The sequence below is a fragment of the Dipodomys merriami genome, unplaced genomic scaffold (genome assembly GCF_024711535.1).
Source record: "Dipodomys merriami isolate MVZ:Mamm:240054 unplaced genomic scaffold, mDipMer1.0.p SCAF_6, whole genome shotgun sequence".
Lineage (NCBI taxonomy): Eukaryota > Metazoa > Chordata > Mammalia > Rodentia > Heteromyidae > Dipodomys > Dipodomys merriami.
Window position 1 is genome coordinate 1281581 of NW_027206179.1, and position 24405 is coordinate 1305985.

Consider the following 24405-nt stretch of genomic DNA (forward strand, 5'->3'; position numbering starts at 1 on the left):
GTGCTGGCTTGTTTCCATCACCAGTTGCTACTAGAATCTCTCTCCCTCTCCCAGGTCTCTGCATGCTAAACACAAGCTCTCGCCGGTGATGGTTCTTTTAGTTTTTGAGGGTACCGGGGTTTGAACTGAATCTTGTTAAACACTACCATTTGGGCCATGCCTCCCTCCCCCCCTTAAATAAAGTCTTGTGGTTTTTGCTTAGGACCAGCCTCTACTGCCTAACCTCCCTTGTATCTTGTGTATCTGGGATTAAAGATTCACGCTGCCACACTCAGCTTGTTAACTGGATTTCTGTTTCTCCCAGTTGGCCTCTAATAACGATCCTCCACATTTCCACCTCCTAAGTAGCTGGAATTAAAGGCTGAATTTCCACATCCCAATTCTGTATGGCTACTTTTTACTGGTAGGCTTTAAGTCAGGGCCTGGGTGCTGTTAACTTTTGTGCTCAAGGCTAGCCACAGTTCCACCTCCTACTTTTTTGCTAGTTAATAGGAGACAAGAGACAAGATTTCTTAAATGGACTGGCTTTGAACCTATCCTCAGATCTCTGCTGAGTGGCTAAGATTACAGGCCTGAGCCACTGCACCTAGCTTGTATAGGTACTTTTCATCAGTAGGAGGGAGACCCAGATAGATCACCTCCCCAAGAACACACAGACACATGCTAGTTAGAATTTCAAAGTTTATATATTTTTTTTAAAAAAAGTACAGGGCTGGGAAGGTGGCTCCGTGGTAGAGTGCTTGCCTCACATGCATGAGGCCCTGGGTTTGATTCCTCAGCACCACATAAGCAGAAAAAGCAGGAAGTGGCGCTGTGGCTCTAACTGTAGAGCGCTGGCCTTGAGCTGAAGAGCTGAGGGACAGCGCCCAGGCCCAGAGTTCAGGCCCCATGGCCGCCCCCCCCCCAAAGTACAATCTTAAAAAAAAAAATCTCTTCCAATGCCCCCAACTTCCCTCTCTCGTGGCCTGCTCAGTTCAATGTGATCCCCACAGAGGCCAGGGCTTCGGAGGCCCAGGCGGGGCAGAGGCTGTGGTCCCCGTACATGGTGCGCATGAAGCTCCGCACGAAGTCAGGGAAGCGCTGCTCCAGGATGCTGGTGCGCATGGCGCTCATCAGCCGCAGCTGCAGGGGAAGGGGCGTGGTCACTGGCCCCGCCCCGGCCGGGAAGCCCCGCCCCGGCCGGGAAGCCCCGCCCCGGCCGGGAAGCCCCGCCCCGGGAGCCCCGCCCCACCCCGGCCCACCTGGTAGGCGATGTTGTGGACAGTCAGGTGGTGCAGGGCGGCGGTGTTGTCGCTGTGGAGCAGGGCGTGCAGGAAGGCCCGGCTGTGCCTGGAGCGCCGGGGGAGGGGACAGGCAGTGTCTGAGCAGGGCCCACCCCAACCCCTCCAAGCCCCCCTCTTCCTCACCTACTTCTGGCAGGTGGGGCAGGTGCAATCCGGGTCAATGGGGCCGAAGTCCTTGGCATACTGCTTCCTCTTCAGTTGCAGGTTCCCGGTGGGCACCAGGGCGGAGCCAAAGCGCTGGAAGGGGGGGCACAGGAGGGAGGGAGAGGAAGTGTCATCTGGGATCTCATCATCAGGACCCTTCCCCCCACCCCGGTTTCCCACAGTCCTCTGCGCCCCGCCGCGGGTCTCACCGCTGTCCGGGTGGGAAACACGCAGTCGAACATGTCACAGCCGAGGGCCACGCAGACCACGAGATCCGTGGCGTAGCTAGTGAGGGGCAGGGGTGCAGCCACGGGGGGCCAGTGAAGGCGGACCCCACCCCACAACAGGTCCCAGCCACCCCCAGGGAAGAGCCATTTCCTTCTCATCTCCCCCCCAAAGCACCCCCCAACAGGGGGGAGGGGAAAATCTACCTCCACCCCCCCCCAGGTGAGGCCCAGCCCAAACATACCCGACCCCCATGAGGTAGCGGGGCTTGTCCTCAGGCAGCATGGAGGTACTCAGCGCCACCATCTTCCAGAACTGGGCCTTGCTCTCGCCCCCACTCAGGCCCCCAATGGCAAAGCCCGGCACGTCCCTCTTGGTCATTTCTGGGGACACAGATGGATGGTGGCCAAGTGTCAGTGGCCCCACACCATTGATTTTTGTTCCTATTCTGTACAGTTGACACTAAATCCCAGGAATCAATACTTCATTCAAATGTAGGCCTTGAGCTGGGCACCATAGCTCATGCCTGTAATCCCTGAGCATGAGGCAGGAAGAAAGGAAGTTCCAGGCTAGCCAACATGGTGAACAACAGACAGGGTTGTGGAAGATGTTCTCACCCAACCACAGGCTCATGTGCATGTTTTGCGCCCATTTATCACAGGGTAGGCTGAGCTAGGCTATTTGATACAGAGGTGTAGTAAATGCATTTTGGCTTTTCAACATAAAGATTTCCTTTTTCAATGCCAGTGCTGGGGCTTACACTCAAGGTCTGAGCTCTTGCTCTACCACTTGGTCCAATTCTGGCTTTTTGGTAGTTAGATAAGAGAGTCTCATTAACTTTTCTTTCTTCCTTTTTTCTTTTTTTTTTTGGTCGATCATGGGGCTTGAACTCTGGGCCTGGGTGCTGTCCCTGAGCTCTTCAGCTCAAGGGTAGCGCTATACCACTTGAGCCACAGCACCACTTCTGGTTTTCTGGTGGTTTATTGGAGATAAGAGTTTCACGGCTTTTCCTGTCCAGGCTGGCTTTGAATCTGGATACTCAGATCTCAGCCTCCTGAGTAGCTAGGATTACAGGCGTGAGCCACTGGCGCCTGGCTTCTCATGAACTTTTCTGCCTGGGCTGGCTTCAAACTGTGCCCCTCAAATCTCAGCCTGCTCAGCAGCTAAAATTACAAGTGTGAGCTACCTGTGCTCTGCCTTAGTTTCCGCGTTCATGAACATGAGCTGGGCTCTATTATATAGACTCACGGGACCAGAAGGCAGGAGGTTGACAAGAACCTCTTTTGTTTATTCTTTTTTTTTTTTTTTTTTAAGTAGTACAGAGGTTTGAACTCAGAGCTGGAAATATGGCTTCATGGTAGAGTGTTTGCCTAGCATGCATGAAGCCCTGGGTCCAATTCCTCAGTACCACATATACAGAAAAAGCTGAAAGTGGTGCTATGGCTCAAGTGGTAGAGTGCTAGCCTTGAGCAAAAAGAAGCTCAGGGACAGTGCTTATGCCCTGAGTTCAAGCCCCAGGACTGGCAAAAAAAAAAAAAAAAAGAAGTTTGAACTCAGGGTGCTGTACTTGGTGGGCTGGTGTTCTACCACTTGAGCCTTGCACCTAGAATGTTTTCTTAACGTTCTTTACTCCTGACAGGATCACAGTACATAGCCCAGGCTGGCCTGCAATGACCATTTTCTTGCCCTGGCTTGCTGAGAGCTGGAATTACAGGTGTGCACTACCACACACAAAGGATTTTTCTATTCTTTTTTGGTAGTGGTGGAATTGGACATTATTTTCCACACACATCTCATCTTATCTTCATGAGTCTCTGTGCTCTGATCCTCCTGCTGGTGCTTCCCAGTGTTTGTGGGAAGCCAGTGTGCTTTCCTTGTAGCTGGGAGAGCAGGCGTGCACCACCATGCTCAGCCATTGGTTGAGATGGAGCTGGGAAGGTCTTTTTATCTGGGTTGGCCTAGAACTGGGACTCTCCTAATCTCTGTTTCCCAAGTAGCTAGGATAACAGAGATGAACCCCTGTGCCTGACAAAGGACCTCTTTTATAAGATCACAAGGCTGAAGGCAGGAGCAGGCAGGATAGTTTGACTGGACGTTCCCATTCAATCCTTACCATCATTGCCTGAAAGTAGAAACAACTCCCTGCTTTACAGAGGAAAAGAAGGTCCAGAGAAGTAGACAATGGCACAGGGGTACCTAGCCCCCCAGCAGAAGACTAAGAAGGGATGCAGACAAATGAGCATGCTCAGCTTTCCCGGGTCAGCCCATGCCTGGCGCCCTGCTGCCTCGGCCTTCTCTTGCTCATCTTTTTTTTTTTTTTTTTTCTTTTTGTCAGACATGGAGCTTGAACTCAAGGCCTGGGCGCTGTCCCTGAGTTCTTTTGCTCAAGGCTAGCACTCTATCACTTTCAGCCCGAGCTCTACATCCTATTTTTTGGTGGCTCGTTGGAGATAAGAGTCTCATGGACTTTCCCGCCCAGGCTGGCTTTGAACCACGATTCTCAGATCTCAGCCTCCTGAGTAGCTAGGATTATAAGCGTGAGCCACCGACACCTGGCTGCTTGGCACTTTTTCTTTGGGCAAGATAAAGGGCCTCCCATTTTCTGTCCATCAGTTCTGAACGTTTTTTTATGATGGGAATCGGATCTGGTCCCTCTCCTGCTCTACAGTCCTCCATGCCTCCCCAGTAACTCAGTGACCTTGCCAGGACCTCTAGAACTGGCAAAATAAAACTAAGCACTCACCTCTGACCCTATACTTCCAACTTCCGGGACAGGAATGGTAACGTACAGTAAACACTGAAGCATCTAAACCCCAAATAAGGACACCCACACTGCACAGAACTAGGGTAAGTGACATAAGAGCTCTGTGGCTCAGATTCTCCATCAGTAACTTTGGAAACCTATTTGTTTCCACTGTACGGAATGGCTCTCAAGACTCAAAAGAACCAGGCACTGGCTGCTCACATCTGTAATCTAAGCTAGGCAAAAGAGTAAGATCTGGGGGCTGGAAAGGTGGCTCAGTGGTAGAGTGCTTGCCTTGCATGCATGAGGCCCTGAGTTTGATTCCTCAACACCACATAAGCAGAAAAAGCCAGAAGGGCACTGTGGCTCAAGTGGTAGAGTGCTCGCTTTAAGCTGAAGAGCTGAGAGACAGTGCCCAGACCCAGAGTTCAAGCCCCACAACCAACCAAAAAAAAAAAAAGATCTGGAGAATCACAGTTCGAGGCCAACCCAGGCAGAAAAAATAACACAGACTCCACTTCCAAAATAACCTACAAAAGGGGCTGGGAATGTGGCTTAATGGTAGAGTGCTTGCCAAGCGTGCATGAAACCCTGGGTTTGATTCCTCAGTACCACATACATAGAAAGCCAGAAGTGGCCTGTGGCTGTGGCTCAAGTAGTAGAGTGCTAGCCTTGAACAAAAGAAGCTCAAGGACAGTGCGTAGGCCCTGAGTTCAAGTCCCAGCACTGGCAAAAAAAAGTCAGGCTAGAGGCATGGTTGAACTGGTATATCAGCTGCCTACTTAAGTAAAAGTTCAAACCCTAGTTCTGCAAAAAAAAAAAAAAAACCTCAACAGATTAATCTGGAATCAGAATTTGGCATATTGACCTGGTACTGGTGGCTCATGCCTGTCATCCTAGCTACTCAGGAAGCTGAAATCTGAGTATCAGGGTTCGAAGCCAACCTGGGCAAGAAAGTCCATGAGACTCTTATCTCCAATGAACCACCAGAAAATGAGAAGTGGCGCTGTGGCTCAAGTAGTAGAGCGCTATCCTTGAGCTGAAGAGCACAGGGACAGCGCCCAGGCCCAGAGTTTAAGCACCATGACTGGGGGAAAAAAAAAAAAAAAGGAATTTTTCATGTTGCATAGTAATTATGGAAAAATCACCAAGTATTGGATTTTTCACCTTCTCCAAAAATATGCCTCATTGGGGCCTCCTTTGTCTTCTCTATTTTACTTTATTTACTTAGTGTACGTGCTCAAACAGGGGCTTGAATTCAGGTCCTACACACTATCAGTTCTTCTGCTGAAGGCTAGTGCTCTCCCACTTGAGCCACAGCTCCACTTCCAGCTTCTTGGTGCTGAATTGGAGATGAGATTCTCACAGGACTTTTTTGCCTGAGCTGACTTTAAACATGATCCTCAGATCTTAGCCTCTTGAATAGCTAGGACTACAGATGTGACCTACTGTGCCCAGCTTGTTTTATGTTTTGTTTTTGTTTTTTTTTTTGTCGGTCATGTGGCCTGAACTCGGCCTGGGCGCTGTCCCTCAGCTCTTCAGTTCAAGGCGAGCGCTCTACCACTTGAGCCACAGTGCCCACTTCTGGCTTTTTCTGCTTATGTGGTGCTGAGGAATTGAACCCAGGGTCTCATGCATGAAGGCAAGCACTCTACCACTGAGCCACCTTCCTAGCCCCTGTTTAACTCTTTAATGAAGCACCACCCCTGTGCCTGGCCTGTGTGGAGGACTGTGATGGACAAAGCCTGGTGCTGCCAGCATCTGGCTCCCTCTACCTTCAAGGCAAGTTGTCCGGAGATCCGCATCAAGCCCACCCTGGATGATGGCGAACAGATTCTGCTTGTCATGCCGCTGATGAGCTGCAATGCACCGGTCCAGCCAGCGGACTGATCTGCAAGAGAGCCCTGGTTGTGAGTCCCAGGGGCCTGTTGAAGTGAAGGGACCTGGATCCCCTCCCACCACTACATGGCAGCTTACCTGTGCATAGCCTCCTCCACGCGGGGGCCTGTCACAGTGCTGCTGACCACGTCGTCCAGCTGCATGATGATGTCTGAGCCTGAAGGTGAGGTAGGACGCTGTCACTAAGGAGTCCCCCACCAACTGGGCACATGATAAACCCCAGCAGTGCCTGCCACATATGGCTGATTCCTAGGCAGACATCCTAACCTGTTTAAACAGAGGACTGATTGATTGATTGATTGTGCTGGTCCTGAAACTTGAACTCAGGGCCTGGGCTGTTGCTTAGGGTTTTTTGCTCATGGCTGGCCCTCTACCACTTGAGCAAAAGCTCCATTTCTGGCTTTTTAGTGGTTCTTTGGAGATAAGAGTCTTACAGACTCTTTTGTAAACCACGACCTTCAGATCACAGCCTTCTGAGTAGCTAGGATTCCAGGCATGAGTCACTAGTGTCCAACTTGAATAGCTTTTCTTCTCATAGAGGGAAAATGCAGAATACACTTGAACTTGCTTGTATTTACTGTAAGCACTGCAAGGGTCTATAACACATTAGTAACAGTAGCAAAGCAACCAGTGGGAGTACAGGAGATGGGTAGGAGGACCCGAGTGGAAAGGGGCCTGTTAACACATTTCATACAAAAAAGTACAAAGAATGTATCTTTGTCCCGGGATACCCAGAACTCCCCCTGGGATCCGCTCACCCAGCGCATTCTGGATCTCCACCGACCTCTCTGGGCTCAACAGGGTCTCTTTGCCATCATAGGGGGAGCGGAAGCGGACGCCCTCCTCTGTCACCTCGGAGAGCGACACCAGGGACACCATCTGGAAGCCTCCGCTGTCCTGAGGGAACCCCCATCGCAGAGCTGTCAAAGGGGTTAGAGATTGTGGACCGACCCCCCCAAAGAGGCATCCATGATCTCCGCCCCACCCACTCACCGTCAGGAGATTGTGGGGCCAGTTCATGAAGCCGTGGAGACCCTGGGCTTTTTGGATGAGCTCAGGACCCTGCGACCGGCGTGGGGGTGGGGGCGGAAGTGTCGGGTTACGGGGTGAGGGCGACCCCCGTGGCCCTCCCGAGTCCCGATCCCCCACTCACCGGCCGCAGCCCCAGGTGGTAGGTGTTGCCCAGGCAGATGCGGCAGCCCAGGCCGTGCAGCTGCTCCGCGGTGATCCCCTTCATGGTGGCCTGCGTGCCCACGGGCATGAACACCGGAGTGGACACCGGCCCGTGCGGCAGCCGCAGCTCCCCGGCTCGGGCTCGGGAGCGACTGCACTCGGACACCAGCCGAAAGATGCGCGGAGCCGACTCGGCGGAAGCCGGGATGGTGGACGCCATCTTCGCAACCGGAAGCACGTGGGCCGGGAGAGGCAGTGGGCGGCGCCCGATGGACGCTGGTCACGTGGTGCGCGGGGCGGGGCTACGCCGCTGGGGAAAGCGTCCGGGCGCCATGGCAACGGGCGCGCACCGACGCACACCGGCCGGGCGCCCGGGCGGCGCACTCCATCCGCGCCTCTATTTTCTGGCTCCTGATCTCCTCCTGTATAAAACCTAGCGAGTAGCCGGGCGCCGGTGGCTCACGCCTGTCATCCCAGCTGCTCAGGAGGCTGAGCTCTGAGGATCGAGGTTCAAAGCCAGCCTGGGCAGGAAAGTCCGTGGGACTCTGATCTCCCATGAACCCGCCAGAAAACCGGAAGTGGCGCTGTGGCTCAAGTGGTAGAGCGCCAGTCTTGAGCTGAAGAGCTGAGGGACAGCGCCCAGGCCCAGAGTTCAAGACCCACGACCGACAAAATTAAAAATAAAATCTAGCGAGTTAATCCTGCCCATGTAATTGTAGCCCCTCTGTACAGTATGTTCTCAAATAAAATAAAATTAAATTAAAAAAAAATCTAGCGAGTTATAGGTAACACCTCGGCATAAGGACGAGGCAAAGGCTCACTGAGAACTCCTGTATTGATATCAGTGCCTGATGCATTTTTTTTTTAAATTATTTGGGGGCTGGGATGTAGCTCAGTGGCAAAGCGCTTGCCTCGCAAGTGCAACGTCCTGGGTTCGATCCCCAGTACCAAAAAAGAAAAGACAAAAAAAAATTATTTGGTGCTGGTTCAGGGCCTTGGACTCAAGGCCTGGACGCAGGCTCTGAGCTTTTATGCTCAAAACGAATGCTTTAGCTTTTAAGTGGTAGCTCAACTTCCAAGGTTTTCGTTGTTTTGGTTTTTTGGGTGGTTAATTGGAGATCCTAGTCTCCCAGAGTTTCCTTTGAATTCCAATCCTCAGATCTCAGCTTCCTGAGTGGCCAAGATTACAGGCACTGAGCAGGTCTGACGCTGACTTTTATGCTCTTCCTTTAACCTAATGGCTTAGAACAAGACCTACCATATAGTAAATGCTGAATAAATGTTATGTATTCACAAAGTATGTAACGATCACAATAAAAATCCCTTCATGTTAAAAACGTTGTCCAAAGAAAAGTATTCATTGCCTAATTTACAAAATAGTAGTTCCTCTGCACATCATTCCCCACCCCCACCCCCTGCTTTTTGGTTGGTTTTGGGATTGAATTGAGGACCTGAGCACTGTCCTTTGCTCATGGCTAGTGTTCTACCACTTTAGGCTACAGCTCCACTTCCAGTTAGAAAACTGGTTAATTGGAGATGAGAGCCTCATGGCCTCAGGTTGACTGAACCACGATCCTCAGATCTCAGTAGTCCCTGATCCTCAGATCTCAGCCCCTGAGTAACAAGGATCCTAGGCATGAGTGAGCCACTAGCAATCAGCCTACATCTTAATAATAAAATTCCTTTTAGTGTATGCTAATATTTTTAAAGTTTCCTCCTCTTTAGCCTGGCACTGATGTCTAACATCTATCTATAATCCTGACATCTGATGATCAGGAATCAAAGCCAGCCCAGGCAAGAAAGACCTTGAGACTCTTATTTCCAATGGCCAATCCACCCCACACACACACCAAAAAAGAAAAAAAAAAAAAAAAAGCTGGGCTGTGAAGGCAGGGAATATAGCTTAGTGGTAAAGTGCTTGACTAGTATGCATGAAGTCCTGGGTTTGATGGAAGTGGTGCTGTGGCTCAAGTGGTAGAGTGCTTGCCCTGAGCACCAAGGGGCTCAGAGAGAGCCCAGGTTCAAGCCCCAGGGCTAGCAAAAAAAAAAAAGATGCAAGTCAGCTCTCAAGTGGTAGAGCACTAGTCTTGAGCATAATAGCTCAGGGACAGTGCCCAGGACCTAAATTCAAGCCACCTCCTTCCCCCAGACAACCTTCACATAACACATACCACAAAGTTTCTTCAATAATAGAAATATCAGGTTTGAAAATGGGAAGGCTGATACAACATTTGTCTTCAACTATTAGTTCTCTAAGTGCATATATATGTGCATACAAATATATATATATGTATATGTATAGATATCCCACTCCTTCAGTCTTCCTGCTGCACAAGAGTAAGGAAGTCTGAGTCACAGATTTACTGATGTCTGGACGTGTCCCATTAATAATCACACTCATAACATGTAATATGATATCTAATGTTTATTATTGGAAATATAGCTGACATTAAGCTGCCAGCAGAGGGCGCCATTGTTTCAGAATACCTCTACCAAGCTGAGAAGTGTCCTACTAAAACGGACCGCTTCACTTCTGGCCTTTCTTGTATGGAAGCAGTTGGCCTCTTGCTCAGTAATACAAGTTAATAGCGCCAGTTTCTCAGAATGAAAGGGACTCCTTGGTATACAACCCATCGAAAATTAAAAGAAAATGCATTGTCCAAAAAAAAAAATGTACTCTTTTGTTGGTGGTGGTCATGGTGCTTGAACTCTGGGCTTGGGTGCTATCCCTGTGCTCTTCAGCTCAAGGCAAGCAAGTGCTTTACCGCTTGAGCCACAGCACCACTTCTGGTTTTCTAGTAGTTTATTGGAGATAAGAGTCTCATGGACTTTTCTGCCCATCCTGGTTTTGAACTGTGATCCTCAGATCTCAGCCTCCTGAGTAGCTAGGATTACAGGCGTGAGCACCAATGCCCAGCAAGAAAAGTACTCTCTACCTGATTTTTGTAATAATGACCACTCTGTACTACATCACCTTTATTTTATTCTGTCTGTACTGGGGCTTGAACTCTGGGCCTGGGTGCTGTCCCTGAGCTCTTCAGCTCAAGGCGAGCACTCTACCATTTGAGCCATAGTGCCACTTCTGGTGGTTAATTGGATAGGAGTCTCAAGAACTTTCCTTCTCGGGCTGGCTTTGAACCGCAATCCTCAGATCTCAGCCTCCTTAGTAGCTAGGATTACAGATGTGAGCCACCAGCACCCAGCTTTACATCACACTTATATAATTTAAATTAAAAATATATAATTTTAAATATATATGTACATATTATATCAGGGTACCACATCTGTAATCCTAGCTACTCAGTAATCATGAGAATCGGAGGTGGGGGGGACTCGTGGAGTTTAAACTCAAGGCCTGGGCACTTTGCTCAAGGCTAGTGTCCCACCATTTTGAGCCCCAGTGCCAGTTCTAGTTTTCTGGTGGTTAATTAGAGATAAGATTCTCAGAGATTTTTTTCCTTGGGCTGGCATCAAAACTGCCATCCTAGCCGGGGGCCGGTGGCTCATGCCTGTAATCCTAGCTACTCAGGAGGCTGAGATCTGAGGACTGCAGTTCAAGACTAGCCTGGGCAGGAATGTCCATGAGACTCTTATCTCCAATAAATCACTAGAAAATCAGAAGTGACTATGGCTCAAGCTGTAGAGTATTCGCTTTGAGCTGAAGAGTGCAGGGACAGCACCCAGACCCAGAGTTCAAGCCCCAGGACCAAAAACAAAAAAACAAAAAAAACAAAACACACACACACACACACACACACACACACACACACACACACACACACACACACACACACACAAAATAAACAAAACAAAACCTGCCATCCTTAGATCTCAACATCCTGAGTAGCTAGGATTACAGATTTGAGCCACTGGTGCCCAGCTTTCCATGTGTCTCTTATCTCCAATTAACCACCACAAACACCAGAAGTAGAGCTCTGAATCAAAGTGGTAGAGCACTAGTCTTGAACAGAAGAGCTCAGTGCCTAGGCCTTGTGTTCAAACCACATGACAAACCAACAAAAACATGAATAAGCCAGGCTCACGGGTATAATTCTACCTACTCAGGATATAAGGATTGAAGCCCCAGATTAATGAGATCAAAAAGTTAGTGAAGTCCCCCCCACACACCATCTGAATAAGCTGTGTGGTGGTCCATCCCTGTAAACCACCCCCTACACCAGAGGTATTAGATATGAGTATCATAGGCTAAGATTAGAGGTGAGGATCAAATGGTAGAGTACCTGCCCAGCAAGTGAGATATGAGTTCAAGCCCCCACTACTATAAATTAATTGAAAATGGCGCCGAGGATCATTCTGATGACCTAGCCTTTGTTAAATGCAGAAACACGTACACAGCATAATCAATATAACATTTGGTTTTTTTGGGGGGGGGGGGGGGCGGGTCCGGTCGTGGGGCCTGAACTCTGGGCCTGGGCGCTGTCCCTCAGCTCTTCAGCTCAAGGCTAGCGCTCTACCACTGAGCCACCTTCCCAGCCCCTCAATATAACATTTGGAACACACAGACTGCCAGACACTCTTCTGCCACACAGCTGTAACCAAAAACGAAAGCCTTTCCCTTGAAGTGATCATCACAGATAGTCTGGGAAGAGGTCTGTTTGGTTTCTGCTCTTCTCCTTTCCAGATGGGGTGTCGCCTCAGAGTCTAGGGGCGCAGTAAGCACAGGGAGAGGCTGCATGGCGTCTACCTTCTTCCGCATTTAGCCGTAAGGGGAGTGGTCCCAGGCACGCGCTTTGACGGCCGTTTCAGCACAATGGACAGCGCCCAGATGGTTGCCAGGACACCAAGGGAAACATTTCGTGGGGGCGGAGCCTGCGGTCTTGCCCCAACCGGAGCAGCGCGAAGGGGGCGGAGCCTGAGAAAGCATCCTATCAGGGGAGGCGCTGGAGCCAGGAAGCAGAGGGGGCCGCGCTCCCGGGGCAGAACTTCACAGGGGGGCAGCACCCGGGATGCCATCGAGGAGGAACTGGATGTTGGCAGATTTTCCGTGCCCAGCTGAACGCGGGCCCAACTCCAATGGTGTGAGCTGTCAGCAGCCCCATTCTCCATGGCTGCCCGGGGCAGCAGCCTACCCAAGGAGAGATGTGGTGGTTCGTTTTAGAGGGCTGGTGCCTAGAGGGCAACCAAACGTCATCTGGGAAGTCTCCAGAGCAACCGACTGAACCTAAGACGCTCCAGGCACATAGGGTTTGATGGGGTGATGGATCCAGAGGAGCCTGGGAGCACGCGCATTTGCTCTGCTTATATCTACTGGAGCGGGAAGCGCCCCGCTGTGCGACCTACCAAGACAATGTGCCAGAGGCTGAGGTCAACGTGCTATCTCGTGGGAGGTTTTGGCAAGACACTGGGCCAGGGATTTAAGAGAGCTGTGGCCATTCTTCCAGTCCTGTCTCCTACGACCAAGAAGCAGGGAGCTAGGCATCTCTCTTTGGGGACCTATTTGGAGAATTGTTTTACAACAGTCATGAGCCTGAGAGCAATTTCCTCAGTGCAGTGGACTCAACCACTGAGCTGGGCTGGGCATCTGCCTCTGCTCCCCTCTCCCCTCCCCCAAGCCCAAGCCCAGCCTCGCCACCCCGAAGCTTGCTTCACACTAAGACGCCTGCCTCGACACTCCTTGTGCATGTGGGATAGATAGGAACGCCCTCAGCGGCCGGAGGCTCTATGAGGCTCCACCCTCTTCCGGGGGACGGGGATGGGGGTGAGGTGGGGTGGGAGAGCACAGGATGTGACACTTCAGTGGCAAAATAAATACAGTGAGAAAATGAGACGACAGACACGTGAACTCTCAGTTTATTCTGGGAAGGGTCAGTGAGCATCGTGGCCTCCATGGAGGCTGGTTGCGCTGATGCCCAGAACCGTGTCCAGAGGTCTCAGGCAGGTAATGTGTACGGCCAGCATGGACGGAGCTCACACGGAGACTGAATGCGGAGGCGACACCCCAGCTGCGGAGGATCGGGACGCAGGCTTCGGGGGCAAGGACAGGCCTTATGGACTGCACGAGAACGGTCAGTGGTGGAGTGGATCTCCCTGCCAGGGCGGAGAGGAAGCAGGCGGCTAGGTGATGACCCCCAGATCAAATTGGACTCCAGCCCAAAGACAGGCAGAGCCCCAACGGCACTGCTCCATCAGGGAGGTAGAAATCCTGGGACTGTACCCCCATAACTCCATGGTCCCCGCTGGTCTTAAGTCACCAACCCCTAATACTCCACCCCCCCTAAGTCCAGAGTCCCTCTGAGGCCCACCCCTTTTCCTAATGTCATCCTTCCTTCACGGGGGGGGGGGGGGGGGGGGGGGTCCCAGGCCCTCTTGGTCTTTGGTGCCTGATGCCCCACTCCTGACCCCCATGGCTTATTCAGCAAGTACCTCGTCATGATCAACTCCAGAGGACAAACTGTGGGCCCCTGCTCTTCCTGTGGAGGCTCCTGGTGACCTGCACTGGACACGGGACAGCAGGTGAAGCAAGCCAGCGCATGCGGCGGGGAGGTGGAGCACCTCCCACAGGCCTTCTCTACCCAAGGTGACAGCTGCGTCTTGGTTCGGTGGGGCTGGGGCGCTGGAATACCACCACAGGCCAAATGAACCCCAGCGCCCTCAGCAACAGGGAGGCCCGCAAGGTGTGCCACGGAGGGGTACTGTGTTCTCCAGCTGCTCCTCAGAGACAAAGCACCTGGGCTCTGTTGAGTCACGGAGTGTGCCATCCAACCCTCTCCAGCAAGACCTCGGGGACTCATCTAGAGTTTAGCCGTGCTTGGCAGGCAGTCCTCCAGCTGAGTCGGTGGGTGACACACAACCCCTCCTCAGCCTGAATCCTCATCCAAAACCAGAATGCCAGTAGGAGTGTCTTCCTGTCCCAGCTGGTAGATGTGCCAATCGCAGACACAGCCCCTGACCATGACAGCAGGGACTCCACTCGTCCACTGCAGATCGCTTGTGTGGAATGCTGGCTCTCACACACTGGAACTCCCACGTGGACTGCTGCTCGGCCTGGTTTCACGCAGCCACATCCTCTTTCCAACTCTCCCGGGGCTGAGTCACTCATCCCTGGGGCTTCCTCCACACCGGAGTGAAGCGCAGAGACTTGTCTTTTGTGGATCCAGGAAGGCTCACGTTTACCCCCTTCCACGCAGCCCTCATTTGCTTCAGCAACGGAGGGGTCTCGACACAGATGGGATCTTGCTGCTTCTTGCACATAGGAGACCAAAGGGCAACCTAGAGGCTCAGGCCAACACCTGCCAGGTGTCCGGGAGGAGAGGCTGCTACAGGTGGATGAAGGCGCTTGTGGAGGTGCTGGACAGATGTCCAGCAGCAGAGACCCTTGGCGCCGCCTCACAAGCAGCCTGGAGCCCTCTCTACTTGTGACCAGCTTCCCCACACACTGAAGAATTGACAGGAGACAAATCCCCCAGACCGCTAGACTCAAGTCTCTGCCACTTGTAGGGAGCCCCAGCTCTCACTGGAAGCTTCTTTGGGGCGGCACACACCAGCCCCTCCCTACCAGCACAGCTGGCTGGCAGGATTCATGGAGCAGAAACTAACACTTGCCTGAGGCTCCAGCCTTCCGGGGGCTCCACACACTGCCAGGAGTGGAGCTGTGGAGCCCATGGGACACGGGGGTAAAAAGACCCCCAGGCGGGCAGGAAGCTGGCTCTTGCCAAGCTTGGAATAGAGATGTCTGGAGGCCTGGAGTTGGACCCTCTCTGGTGACCAGGGACCGTCCTGCTGTCCCCACCCTGCATTCCAGGGCGGGAACAGAGCGGAGCAAGCTGCCCATCACTCGACTGACTGGAGGGTCAAACACCCAGGCCTGAGACAGTGCCATTTTCTTTTTCTTTATTTGTCTACATTCTTCTGAGTTTGGATGTACTGCCTGAATGATCCAGACATACCCCCCAAAAAAAATCCCACTCTTTCCCACTGGTTTTTAAAATAAAATCTTCACTTATAAAACTGAAACACTAAAGCATTAAAATACAGAAAGCTCATTGAACTCACTTCACAAAAGCATTAACAGATGATGCATCCCTTCCGTCACTATTGAAAGACAAACCAAGGCAATGCTAACACCAAGTGTAAATAGACAGAGGGATACTGAACGGCAAGAACGCAAAACTCTACCGGACGAGACTTGTAATGGCAACTAACAAACCACTGAAGACACGGAGTCCCAAACACGGCTAAATGCGGGTCACAGCACGGGCCCAGGGGCCGCTGCACCTCACGACACGGCAACGTGGACGGGTGGGGGATGCCTGCAGGGCCGGCGGACATGTTAACTGTGATGCATAAAACTGAATCTTCGGATGGGCTGAGGGCGTAAGTGCAGAAGGTACAGGAGGCAACCCGCGGGCTTTATCTGTACTGGTAGTTCATGCTGTGGTCTGTGTTCCGGCCGTAGCCCCCCTGTGAGGACTGGTAGGAGCCGGGAGGGCCACTGTAGCTCTGTCCAGACCCCGGGGAGTTGTAGTTTGACTGGGACGAGTAGCCTCCTGCAAGAGACAGGGCAGATTAAAGGAGGGGACAGCGGCGCCTGGGGCCACGGCCCCAAAGGGGGCGGCCCCTCGGACACCTGCTTTGGCTAAGTATCTTTTACAAGTCATCCAGTCTTGCCGAGGGCCGCCTGGACCCATGGCTCCGCACGAGCTCCCGCGGAGATCACCACTCAGAGTGGCCCCTGGGTTTCTTGGACATCTCAAGTGGGTGCTGGCACTTGAGTTTTGAGGTAACGTCTGGTCTCAGGCCTCTCACATGCCCGAGCAGCTATGGTGGGCCCTACTTAGAAGCGGCAGCAGCTTGCCAGTGCACCCACCCGCAAGCCCTCTGCTCCTGCCCTGGCTGCTAGCTTCACAGCACCACCAGGCAGGACCTGCCACCTACTCCGCGGGCCCACCTTGTTTGCCTTGGTATGAAGAGCCGCCCCCAGAACCTCCGCCGTAGCCCCCGTGTGACCCAGGGTTGTAGGAGGACCCGCCTGAGCCATAGCTGTTCCCGCCACTTCGGCCTCCACTACCACTGTAGTCTAGGGGAGAGAAAACAGCAGTTAGGGGGCCTGGGGAAGGCAAGGTGGGGGTGGGCCAGGGCCCCACTGGCATTGCACAAGTCCCTGCTTAACTGTGGCACATGTCAGCCCTGTAAGTAAGTACTGGGTTCCAAACAGAGCCCAGTAAGTGACTATGCCCTGACCCTGGCCAGTCCCCAGGGATGGCACCTGCTCCCTCCCTGCCATCCCCCACCATGCACAGCGCCTCGCTGCTGCCCACCGCCCCCATGACACACACACACACACACACACACACACACACACACACACACACACACACACACACACACACACACACACACACACACCTACTCTACCCCACAGAGCCCACATGCAGCACAACCCACTGGGTCTGGGCATGAAGTAGAAGGAAAAGATGTGTGCTGGCCAGGTGACGTGGCTCACTCCTATAATCCTAGCTACTCAGGAGGCTGAGATCTGAGGATCACGGTTCAAAGCCAGCCCGGGCAGAAAAGTCCATGAGACTCTTATTCCAATAAACCACCAGAAAACCGGACGTGGCGCTCTGGCTCAAGTGATAGAGCGCTCGCCTTGAGCTGAAGAGCTGAGGGACAGCGCCCAGGCCCAGAGTTCAGGCCCCACGACCACCACCACCAGCAGCAGCAGCAGCAACAACAAACGTGGGCTGGAACAGGGGCTGGACGCCACACTGCCTCCCTCCACAGCCTCCTCCCAAGAGGTGGTCTCGAGTTAAACCTCCACGTGCAGCAGCGCTGTGGGCTGCGTGGGCCCGCCTAGGCACCCGAGTCTCCTGCGCCGAGCCCTGGGCTGGAGGCCAACTCACTGAATTTGCTGTCGTAGCCGTAGTCGGCGCCGCCCCCGGGGGAGCTGTACGAGTTGGAGTAGGAACAGCCGCCCTGCCCGTGGCTGTAGCCCTTCTGCTTGCCCTGCGCCGGGCCATAGCTGCCGTACTGGCTCTGGCTGTAGGACGGCTGCTGGCCCTGGTGGGCCTGGTAGCCGGAGCCGTAGGAGGGCTTCTGCTGGCCCCCGTGCGGCGGCTTCTTCCCAGCATGCTTAGGGGGCACCGGCGAGCTGTAGCTGTCCCCTTGGTAGTAGGAGCCGTAGCCAGAGGAGCCACCACCGCCCCCGCCGCCGCCACCACCACCGGCATTCCCAGAATGCCCTCCGTTGCTGTAGAATTGACCTAAACAGGGAGGCAGGGGGTCAGGCAGAGGGTCTGGGAGGCGGGGGAGGGGAGGGAAAGGAAGGTGGCAGCCGTGGGCCCTGAAGGCTGACCTGCACGCGCATGCGCGCACAAGGGGCTGCCCCAAGACAGCGAGGAAGAGGACAGAGCCGCAGCTCTGCTGGTCAAGGCAGCCTGCCGCAGGCCGGCGCAGCCTTCGGCTCCACTCACCCATCAGCTGGTGACAACAAGGGGTCTTTGCCAAGCAGCGCACGACAGCAGCTGTGCAGCAGATGTCAACATTACAATGAGATGGGCTCCGAGCGCGGATGACATTCAGGACTAGCTGACGGCTACCCAGATGTCCCCAACGGTGACAGGAAAAGCAAAGCCCCAGAGAAGCAGCGAGCCACCCCCACCTCCTCCGTTCTGTGCTGGATGGAAACGGGCTTGGCAGGCCTAGGCCGGGGACCCCAGATGTTCCAGAACCAGGCCTCTAAAACCACCACTGTCCTGCAAAGACCAAGTGGTCCAGCCTGGTTCTCGGAAGAGCAATTTGAAACTCCTTGATCAAGTGCGGGTGTCCCCCCAGTGCTACTTGTACAAAAAAACACATGACCTAGGGTACAGAAGGAGTCCCCAAAATCAGGCTGGACGTCCAGATGACCATGCAAGACCCCTTAACTGTTCCCCCAGCACAGCCGCTGGGCACCAGCAGGGCTGAGCTCATGGGAAGACCCCACATGTGGGCACTAGGCTTTCACCACACCGCCTTGCCAGAGACTGAGGGGTAGGGTGGGGTAGGGGGACAATTGCAGCCTCCATGGTGCCAGGATGCCCCTCGTTGGCTGTGCCAGACATGGCTGCGGAAGTCTGAGGGTGGGAAAGCTGAGGCTGAGCCGGCCAGGCCACAGGGCAGCTCTCAGGGGCCAGGCCAGGCCTTCCCCAGTGCTCAAGTAGGGGCTACAAAGCTCCAGGGCCTGGGCACACAGGCCCCTCTGCCCACAGCCGGCCAGCGCATGCTCCTGGCCAGGCCCAGGGTGGGTGGGAGGGAGAGGGACGTCCCACACAGCCTAGCCTGTCAGTCTTCCCCAGGTTGAGCACTGAGGACCCCACACTTTGGGGGTGGGGCATGGGCGGGGGGGGGGGGGGGAGGGGAGACAGTCTGGCAGTCCTCACAGGCCTTCCATCCCCCGGAGAAACGCACCCCATTTGCTGCCATGTCGTGGGCCACTGGCACAAGCACTGGGGGAAGACAGAACCAGTCTACACACTGGACCTTTTTCTCTGGGCAGCCTCCCTCCCCTGCCCTCCCTCCCCGATCACAAAGTACACACCGAGGAGGAGGACGTGTCCCACAGTGCAAGAAAGCAAATGTGCGGAAGCTCAGTGAGGAGGCTGGGTGGACACGGACCTCGGCACCCCCTCCGAGGAGTCCCCCCCCCCACCCCAGCCCCTGGTCCGGCTTCCCCAGCATCCTACACTGAGCATCCGTCTAAAGCCGGGAATGAATGAAGACGCAAGTACCGAGGGCTCATTACTTTAACATGTATTGATTCCAAAAAAAAAAATAAAGGGGAGGAGGGAGTTTCAACGTCATTCAGGATAACTATTTCCTGGTATAAAAAGACACATACTCAAACAATAACTTTCTAAAAAAAAAAAAATACATCATGCAATCCAAGTTTTAAAAAGTCTCACTGAATGTTTCAAACCTTGGGAACAAATCACACATGGTAACCATTTTTGACCAGTTTTGCCTGAATGAATGCAAAATCTTGCAAGTCAAGACAGAGGCGGGCTGGGCAGCTAAAATAACTGAAGCCACCGTACCCACCGCGGCGCCCACCAGACAACCCAAACCTGGTGAGGGAGGCAGAGGGGCCTCGAACCTTTTGCACACAGCGAGGAAGGGCTGCCAGGCCCTGGGGGACCCAAGCCGGCTCGCCGCTGGGAAATCAGGGATGTACTAGGCTTCTGCTGCGTGATCTTTTTTGTTTTGTTTTGTTTTTTTAAGCCCCGTTAAAGAGAGTCAAAAGTCAAAACATCCAGAATCCCTTGCGTTTGCAGCTGTGACCAGGACTTGCAAAATTTCACATTCTCTAACCCCTTGAAGCTCGTCTGTCTCTCGCACAGGTGATGGAAGCACAGTTTTGATACCTTTGAGAGTCCACTCTAGCCAAACCAGCCACAAAATACTGCACCCGACCAACAAGCAGCCCACCAGAGCCTTTAAACAGGCGGGCGTGGCCTCCACCCAGGGCACCATTCCCAGGGCGCCTTCCCGGCACGGACCAGGCGGGATACAAAGAAAAAAAGTCGCCGGCCTTTGGATCAGTGTGGTGACATGGTTTTCATCACTGTCAAAGGCATCAACCAGGTTTGGGGATCGGTTAGGAGATTAAAAATTCATACAAAACCTGCTGTAAATTAAGACAAAGGTAGATTAAAAATGTGTCACTGTCTGTCTCTTTGAATAAAGGAATGCGTTCTAGATAAAGCACGGGTGGGCTTTTGCCTCGATGCTCAACAGCACTGGCTCTAAAGTTCCGTGCAAGGGTGCACAGAGATACATTCTCTGGGAAAGTGTTCTCCACTTAGTGTGAACTTCAAAATGACCAAGGTTCAAAGGCAAATCACGATAAGAACTGCCATTGTCTTAAATTCTGCAGGCTAAGAGTTTCAGACAAGCTGCGGTGGAAAGCCACGGTTGAGAAACCCAGTGGAGCACAGGGACACAGCACGGACACTTTGGGTTTTGGAGTTGGAAGAAATTGGAGTAAAAAGTTGATTTTGTGTGCAATACTTTTAGACGCTCTAGGAAGACCCAAAATCATGATAGCCGTAGCAGTCTGTGAAAAAGTCACCTACAAAAGGGGGAGACAGAGCAGAGAGAAGAAATTAGAATTCTTTTGAAAAAGGGCACAGAGCGCCACATTTGAACTCATGTTCTAGATTTCTCTGCTCCTGTGGCCCCCAGTGAAGGCTCTTTCTCAGGACAGTAGCGGTGCTTGGGCAGGAAAGATGCACTCGCCAAGACTGGTGCTTCGCACGGCATACAGCAGAGAAATGGCAAATTTGGACTTCTAAGGAACTTGGCAGGCACATGAGCTTGGTGTGTTGGCACTTATGAACCAAGGACTCGCGGGCGGGATGGGGGCTTGGAGGGCCGACTGGCCAAACTCCGCAAAAAGGTGCGGGTGGCTCTGAGCCTCAGGGAAGCCCCGTGGGCGCGCCCTACACTCAGGCCCACACTACGCTGCGCCGCCTCCCACGTGGACACACACGGAAGCGCACACTTACTGTAGCCTGCTGTCGCCGAGTTGCCGCCGTAGCCGTAGCTGCCATAGCCGGCCCCTGCAAGAGAGCAGACACGACCCAGGATGGAGGGGGGCTGCCTTAGACCCCCTTCTCCTTCAGCTTCTCAGCGCACGTGCGCATGCGCGAGCTGGGGACACGTGGGACCCAAGCCCTCGCCCTCACCCGCGTTCATGTAGCCTCCGTGGTTGGCACCGCCGAATCCTCGTCCCCGGCCTCGCCCGCGGATGTTACCTCCTCGACCCCGGCCTCGGAGATTGGGGGGTGGGGGCACTTCGTTGTGCATGGGTCCCCCCATGCCAAAGCCAGGGCTGTGGGGCTGGACGAGAGAGCACCGGAGGGTGAGGCCCCCTTGGCTTCCCAGGAGGACGGGGGGGGGAGGGGTGGTTGCGTGGAGGAGGAGGAGAAGCGGTCACCTTGGTGGCAAACTTGGGTCCACCTCTGACAGGTACGGGGGTTCTCTTCTTTTTGTTGGCATCCAGGGAGAGGGGAGCATCGGGGAAAAGCTTTTCGAGCGCGGCCAGAGCAGCATAAGCCTTTGCCACCTTCTTGTTCGAGCCAGCACCTTGGAACTTCTGGCCGTCCACCTCAACCTGCGGGAAGGCACACGGCGGGTGATCAGGGCCTCCTCCCGTGGGGCAGGGCGGTGGGGGACTCCGGAGACACCCCCACCCCAAAAGCTCCCTTACCTCCATGACGAAACGCTTGTCGTGGCTGCCGCCCGTCTCGGAGATGAGTTCGTACTTCAGGCCGCGGCGCTTCTCGTTGAGCTCCATGACAGGGTTCTTGCCGTGCTTCGTCAAGATCGGCCCCTGCTGTTTTACGTTCTCAGGGAAAACACAGAAGAAAACCAACACACTCAGCTGCAGGCCCCCAGTGGGACAGGAGGCCAGGCGGCAGCGGGGTGGGGGTGGGGAGGCCCTATTCTCCCCACCCTCTCTGTGCCAGCTCTCAAGGGTGGGCTGTCCAGGATGGCATCAACACCCCCAGCACCCCACGGGCTTACTAGCTTGCACCTGGCTGGAGACGCGGGCAGGTACTTGGCTCTACCTAAGCTCCCTGAGCTCCCTGCGGCTTCCTGCCAGGGCCACTGCCTGAAGGTCTACCCTGCCCACGGGAAAGGGGGGAAGCGTCCTGTCTACACCGCTTCAGTGGCCACCTCCAGTGCCTACCATGAGCTCACCTCGGCAGTGGCGTCGGCGGGGAAGGCAGCGTTGGGGTTCGAGGATGTTTCCATCACGGGGGGCGGCGCCACCACGGCGGGCTTTGCCTCGGTCTCCTCGGCAGAGTCTTCCCCCTTGCTGGAGTCTCTGCCTTCAGCACCTGTTGGCAAGCCCATGTCCTGTAGCACCTGGAGGGTACAGAGCTGGTGAGACAGGGGTGAGGGGGAGGAGGGGAAAAGGGACAACATACGGGGCCTCGTGGACTGGGAGCGCTGAACAGAGCCTGGCCACTAACGCTGACCTGAGGCCCAGCTAGCTGGGGAGGACCCGGGATGGGGGGCGGGGGGAGTGGGGCTGGCCACGCGTGGCTTTGGCAAGCGCTCAAAAATCTAACCACATCCCTATGTTGACGCCCCGCCCCGCCCCGCCCCCCCCCCCCCCCCCCGCTGCTTCTCCCACTGCAAGACCGTACCTTCACGGCCACGTGCAGCTTGGCAGTCTTTTTAGATGGCCCCGAGGCCTCAAACAAACTGCCGTCCACCTCCACAGACATGGTGAAGATGGGGGCGTGCACGGGGCCCGTCTGGGAGATCAGCTTGTACTGCAGCCCCGGCTTCAGCTGGTTCAGCCTCATCAGGGCGTTCATGGCTTGGGGAGGCTCAGTCTTCTCCTCTGCAACAAGACAACTTGGGGTGAGACTTCAGTAGTTCTCGGCCAGAATGGAGCGGGAGGAACCCCGGTGGCCTGCGTAACTCCAGCAGCGCAGGGGGAGGGGGGCGCGCACACACACTCAGACAAGACAGACGCCAGACAGACAGAGACAGAGACAGAGACAGACACACACACACAGTTCTGTGACGCCAGACTCAAAACTACTGTGTCATCCAAGCAAACGAGAGCTGCGCAGGCAGGCAACGAGAGCGGGTGGGGACGGTGAGTGCCCCCGCACCTTTCTTCTGGATCTTCTTCTTCTTCTTGCTTGGGGACTTCTCGTCCCCGTCCTCCTCCATGGGGCGCTTCATCGGTGTAATGGCGTACGTGGTGCTGGGCGGGATTTGAACTGGAAGGAGAAAGCAGGACGGAAAAGGCTAAGAGCAAGGCGGGGAGGCGGGAGCGGCCCTTGGCCCTCGGCCCGGCGCCGGGCACCCGTACCGGTGTAGTCCACTGGGTTCTCGTTCTTTGGTTTCTTGGGCATCTTGGAGGGCAGGGGGTCCATGCCCAGCACTTTATGGAGCTGGCCGAACGCAGCGAGCCGCAGAGCGTGCTGGAGGGGGGGAAGAAGAGTTTCACTCGGATGCCCGGCGCCGAGGCCTCGGTCTGTGCGCTCACTACTGCTGTCTGCGAGGGGGGCAGGAACTGCTGGGCTGCTAATGGTCTCCCCTACATCAGCAAGGGGTTCCCTGACAGCTACGGCAGGGCCTGACTACTTGAGCCCAGCCTCGCTGTGGGGGAGGGCCGGTCTGTGACCACCCCCCCGGAGAGGAATACAGGAGACCCCAACCTGGGGACTGGTTGCCACACGGAGCCACGTGGTGAGCCTGCCGGGGAAGAGCCCCAGAACGGTCCTCGTGCAAACATGGCACGCGGGCAAGTGGAGGGAGGGGCAGACAACCACCACGCATGGCACCAGGGGAAAGAAGCAGCCCAGATTGGGGCACCCTGTATCAGATCTGTGCCTTCGCCTTTGTCCCCAACCTGAGCCTGCGATCCAGGGGCTGCCCTGAGAATAGCCAGTCATGGAACTGGGAGCCAGTGAGTGCAGACTGGGCAAGGGCTCACGCTGGCAATGGCGACGACTATACCTGCGCACTCTGTGTGATATCTTCCCGTTGCTGTCTGTCTAGATGCCCAATAGCATCAGTGGCTTCTTTTTCACAAGGGTCATAAATGCCAGAACCATCTGAAGGCAGGAAACAAGGAAGATATGCAGAGGATTATCTTTTAGCGTCTCGGAAGAGTTCTGCTGGCTGAGGGACCAGGTGCGTTACCCCCCCGCGCCCCATCCACACCCAGCTCTGGAAAACACGCCGAGCTCGGTGACCCACTCGGCGTCCAGCCCTTGACAGAAATAATCCACATGTGTCTCAGAGCAAGAAAAGCCACGTGGGAGTGGGTCACCACTGCCCCCGGATCCGCCCTTGGAATCAGGGCTGCGGACCCGGCTCAGGGCTGGATATGATGGTGCAAGAGGGTAGTCACATGCTTCGCCCTAGGGGACCTGGGGCTGCTGCTGCTGCCCTAACCCAGTTAGTGGA

General features: G+C 54.5%; 2 protein-coding genes and 1 long non-coding RNA gene across 8 annotated transcripts in view; all 3 read right to left on the reverse strand.

Annotated features, from left to right (window-relative positions):
- Positions 1–710: 710 nt before the first annotated feature.
- Positions 711–7687, reverse strand: Qtrt1 (queuine tRNA-ribosyltransferase catalytic subunit 1). The gene is made up of 10 exons (XM_070001840.1): positions 7448–7687; positions 7288–7356; positions 7053–7191; positions 6373–6451; positions 6171–6286; positions 1897–2035; positions 1637–1712; positions 1411–1520; positions 1242–1329; positions 711–1122 (listed from the first exon to the last, which is right to left on the reverse strand). Exons 1-10 carry the CDS (start codon positions 7685–7687, stop codon positions 970–972), a joined length of 1209 nt encoding a protein of 402 aa, XP_069857941.1. The 3' UTR covers positions 711–969.
- A 5573-nt stretch (positions 7688–13260) lies between these two features.
- Positions 13261–15482, reverse strand: LOC138813807 (uncharacterized). Its single transcript, XR_011367865.1, has 2 exons — positions 13852–15482; positions 13261–13515 (listed from the first exon to the last, which is right to left on the reverse strand). It is a non-coding gene; the product is annotated as an uncharacterized lncRNA (long non-coding RNA).
- Positions 15483–15491: 9 nt separating this feature from the next.
- Positions 15492–24405, reverse strand: part of Ilf3 (interleukin enhancer binding factor 3) — a 40762-nt gene continuing 31848 nt past the window's right edge. For 3 of the 6 annotated variants that reach the window (XM_070002268.1, XM_070002267.1, XM_070002265.1), the window contains 12 exons: positions 23953–24050; positions 23303–23414; positions 23100–23210; positions 22623–22822; positions 22171–22338; positions 21677–21814; positions 21404–21580; positions 21153–21306; positions 20973–21026; positions 17331–17690; positions 16376–16504; positions 15492–15974 (listed from right to left, as the gene is read on the reverse strand). In XM_070002268.1, the coding sequence (XP_069858369.1) occupies positions 15838–15974; positions 16376–16504; positions 17331–17690; positions 20973–21026; positions 21153–21306; positions 21404–21580; positions 21677–21814; positions 22171–22338; positions 22623–22822; positions 23100–23210; positions 23303–23414; positions 23953–24050 (1838 nt within the window). In that variant the 3' untranslated portion in view covers positions 15492–15837. Of the gene's footprint in view, positions 15975–16375; positions 16505–17330; positions 17691–19203; positions 20537–20972; positions 21027–21152; positions 21307–21403; positions 21581–21676; positions 21815–22170; positions 22339–22622; positions 22823–23099; positions 23211–23302; positions 23415–23952; positions 24051–24405 lie in introns of those variants that run through there. The other 3 variants (XM_070002266.1, XM_070002270.1, XM_070002269.1) reach the window with 3 other exon arrangements.

Excerpts from the sequence above, each read along its gene's own strand:
- Qtrt1 (XM_070001840.1), bottom strand. The coding sequence starts at position 7,687 with ATGGCGTCCACCATCCCGGCTTCCGCCGAGTCGGCTCCGCGCATCTTT. Across the intron at positions 6,287-6,372 it reads GTGGAGGAGGCTATGCACAG|ATCAGTCCGCTGGCTGGACC; the intron begins GTAAGCTGCCAT and ends GCTCTCTTGCAG. Across the intron at positions 1,123-1,241 it reads TCCACAACATCGCCTACCAG|CTGCGGCTGATGAGCGCCAT; the intron begins GTGGGCCGGGGT and ends CTTCCCCTGCAG.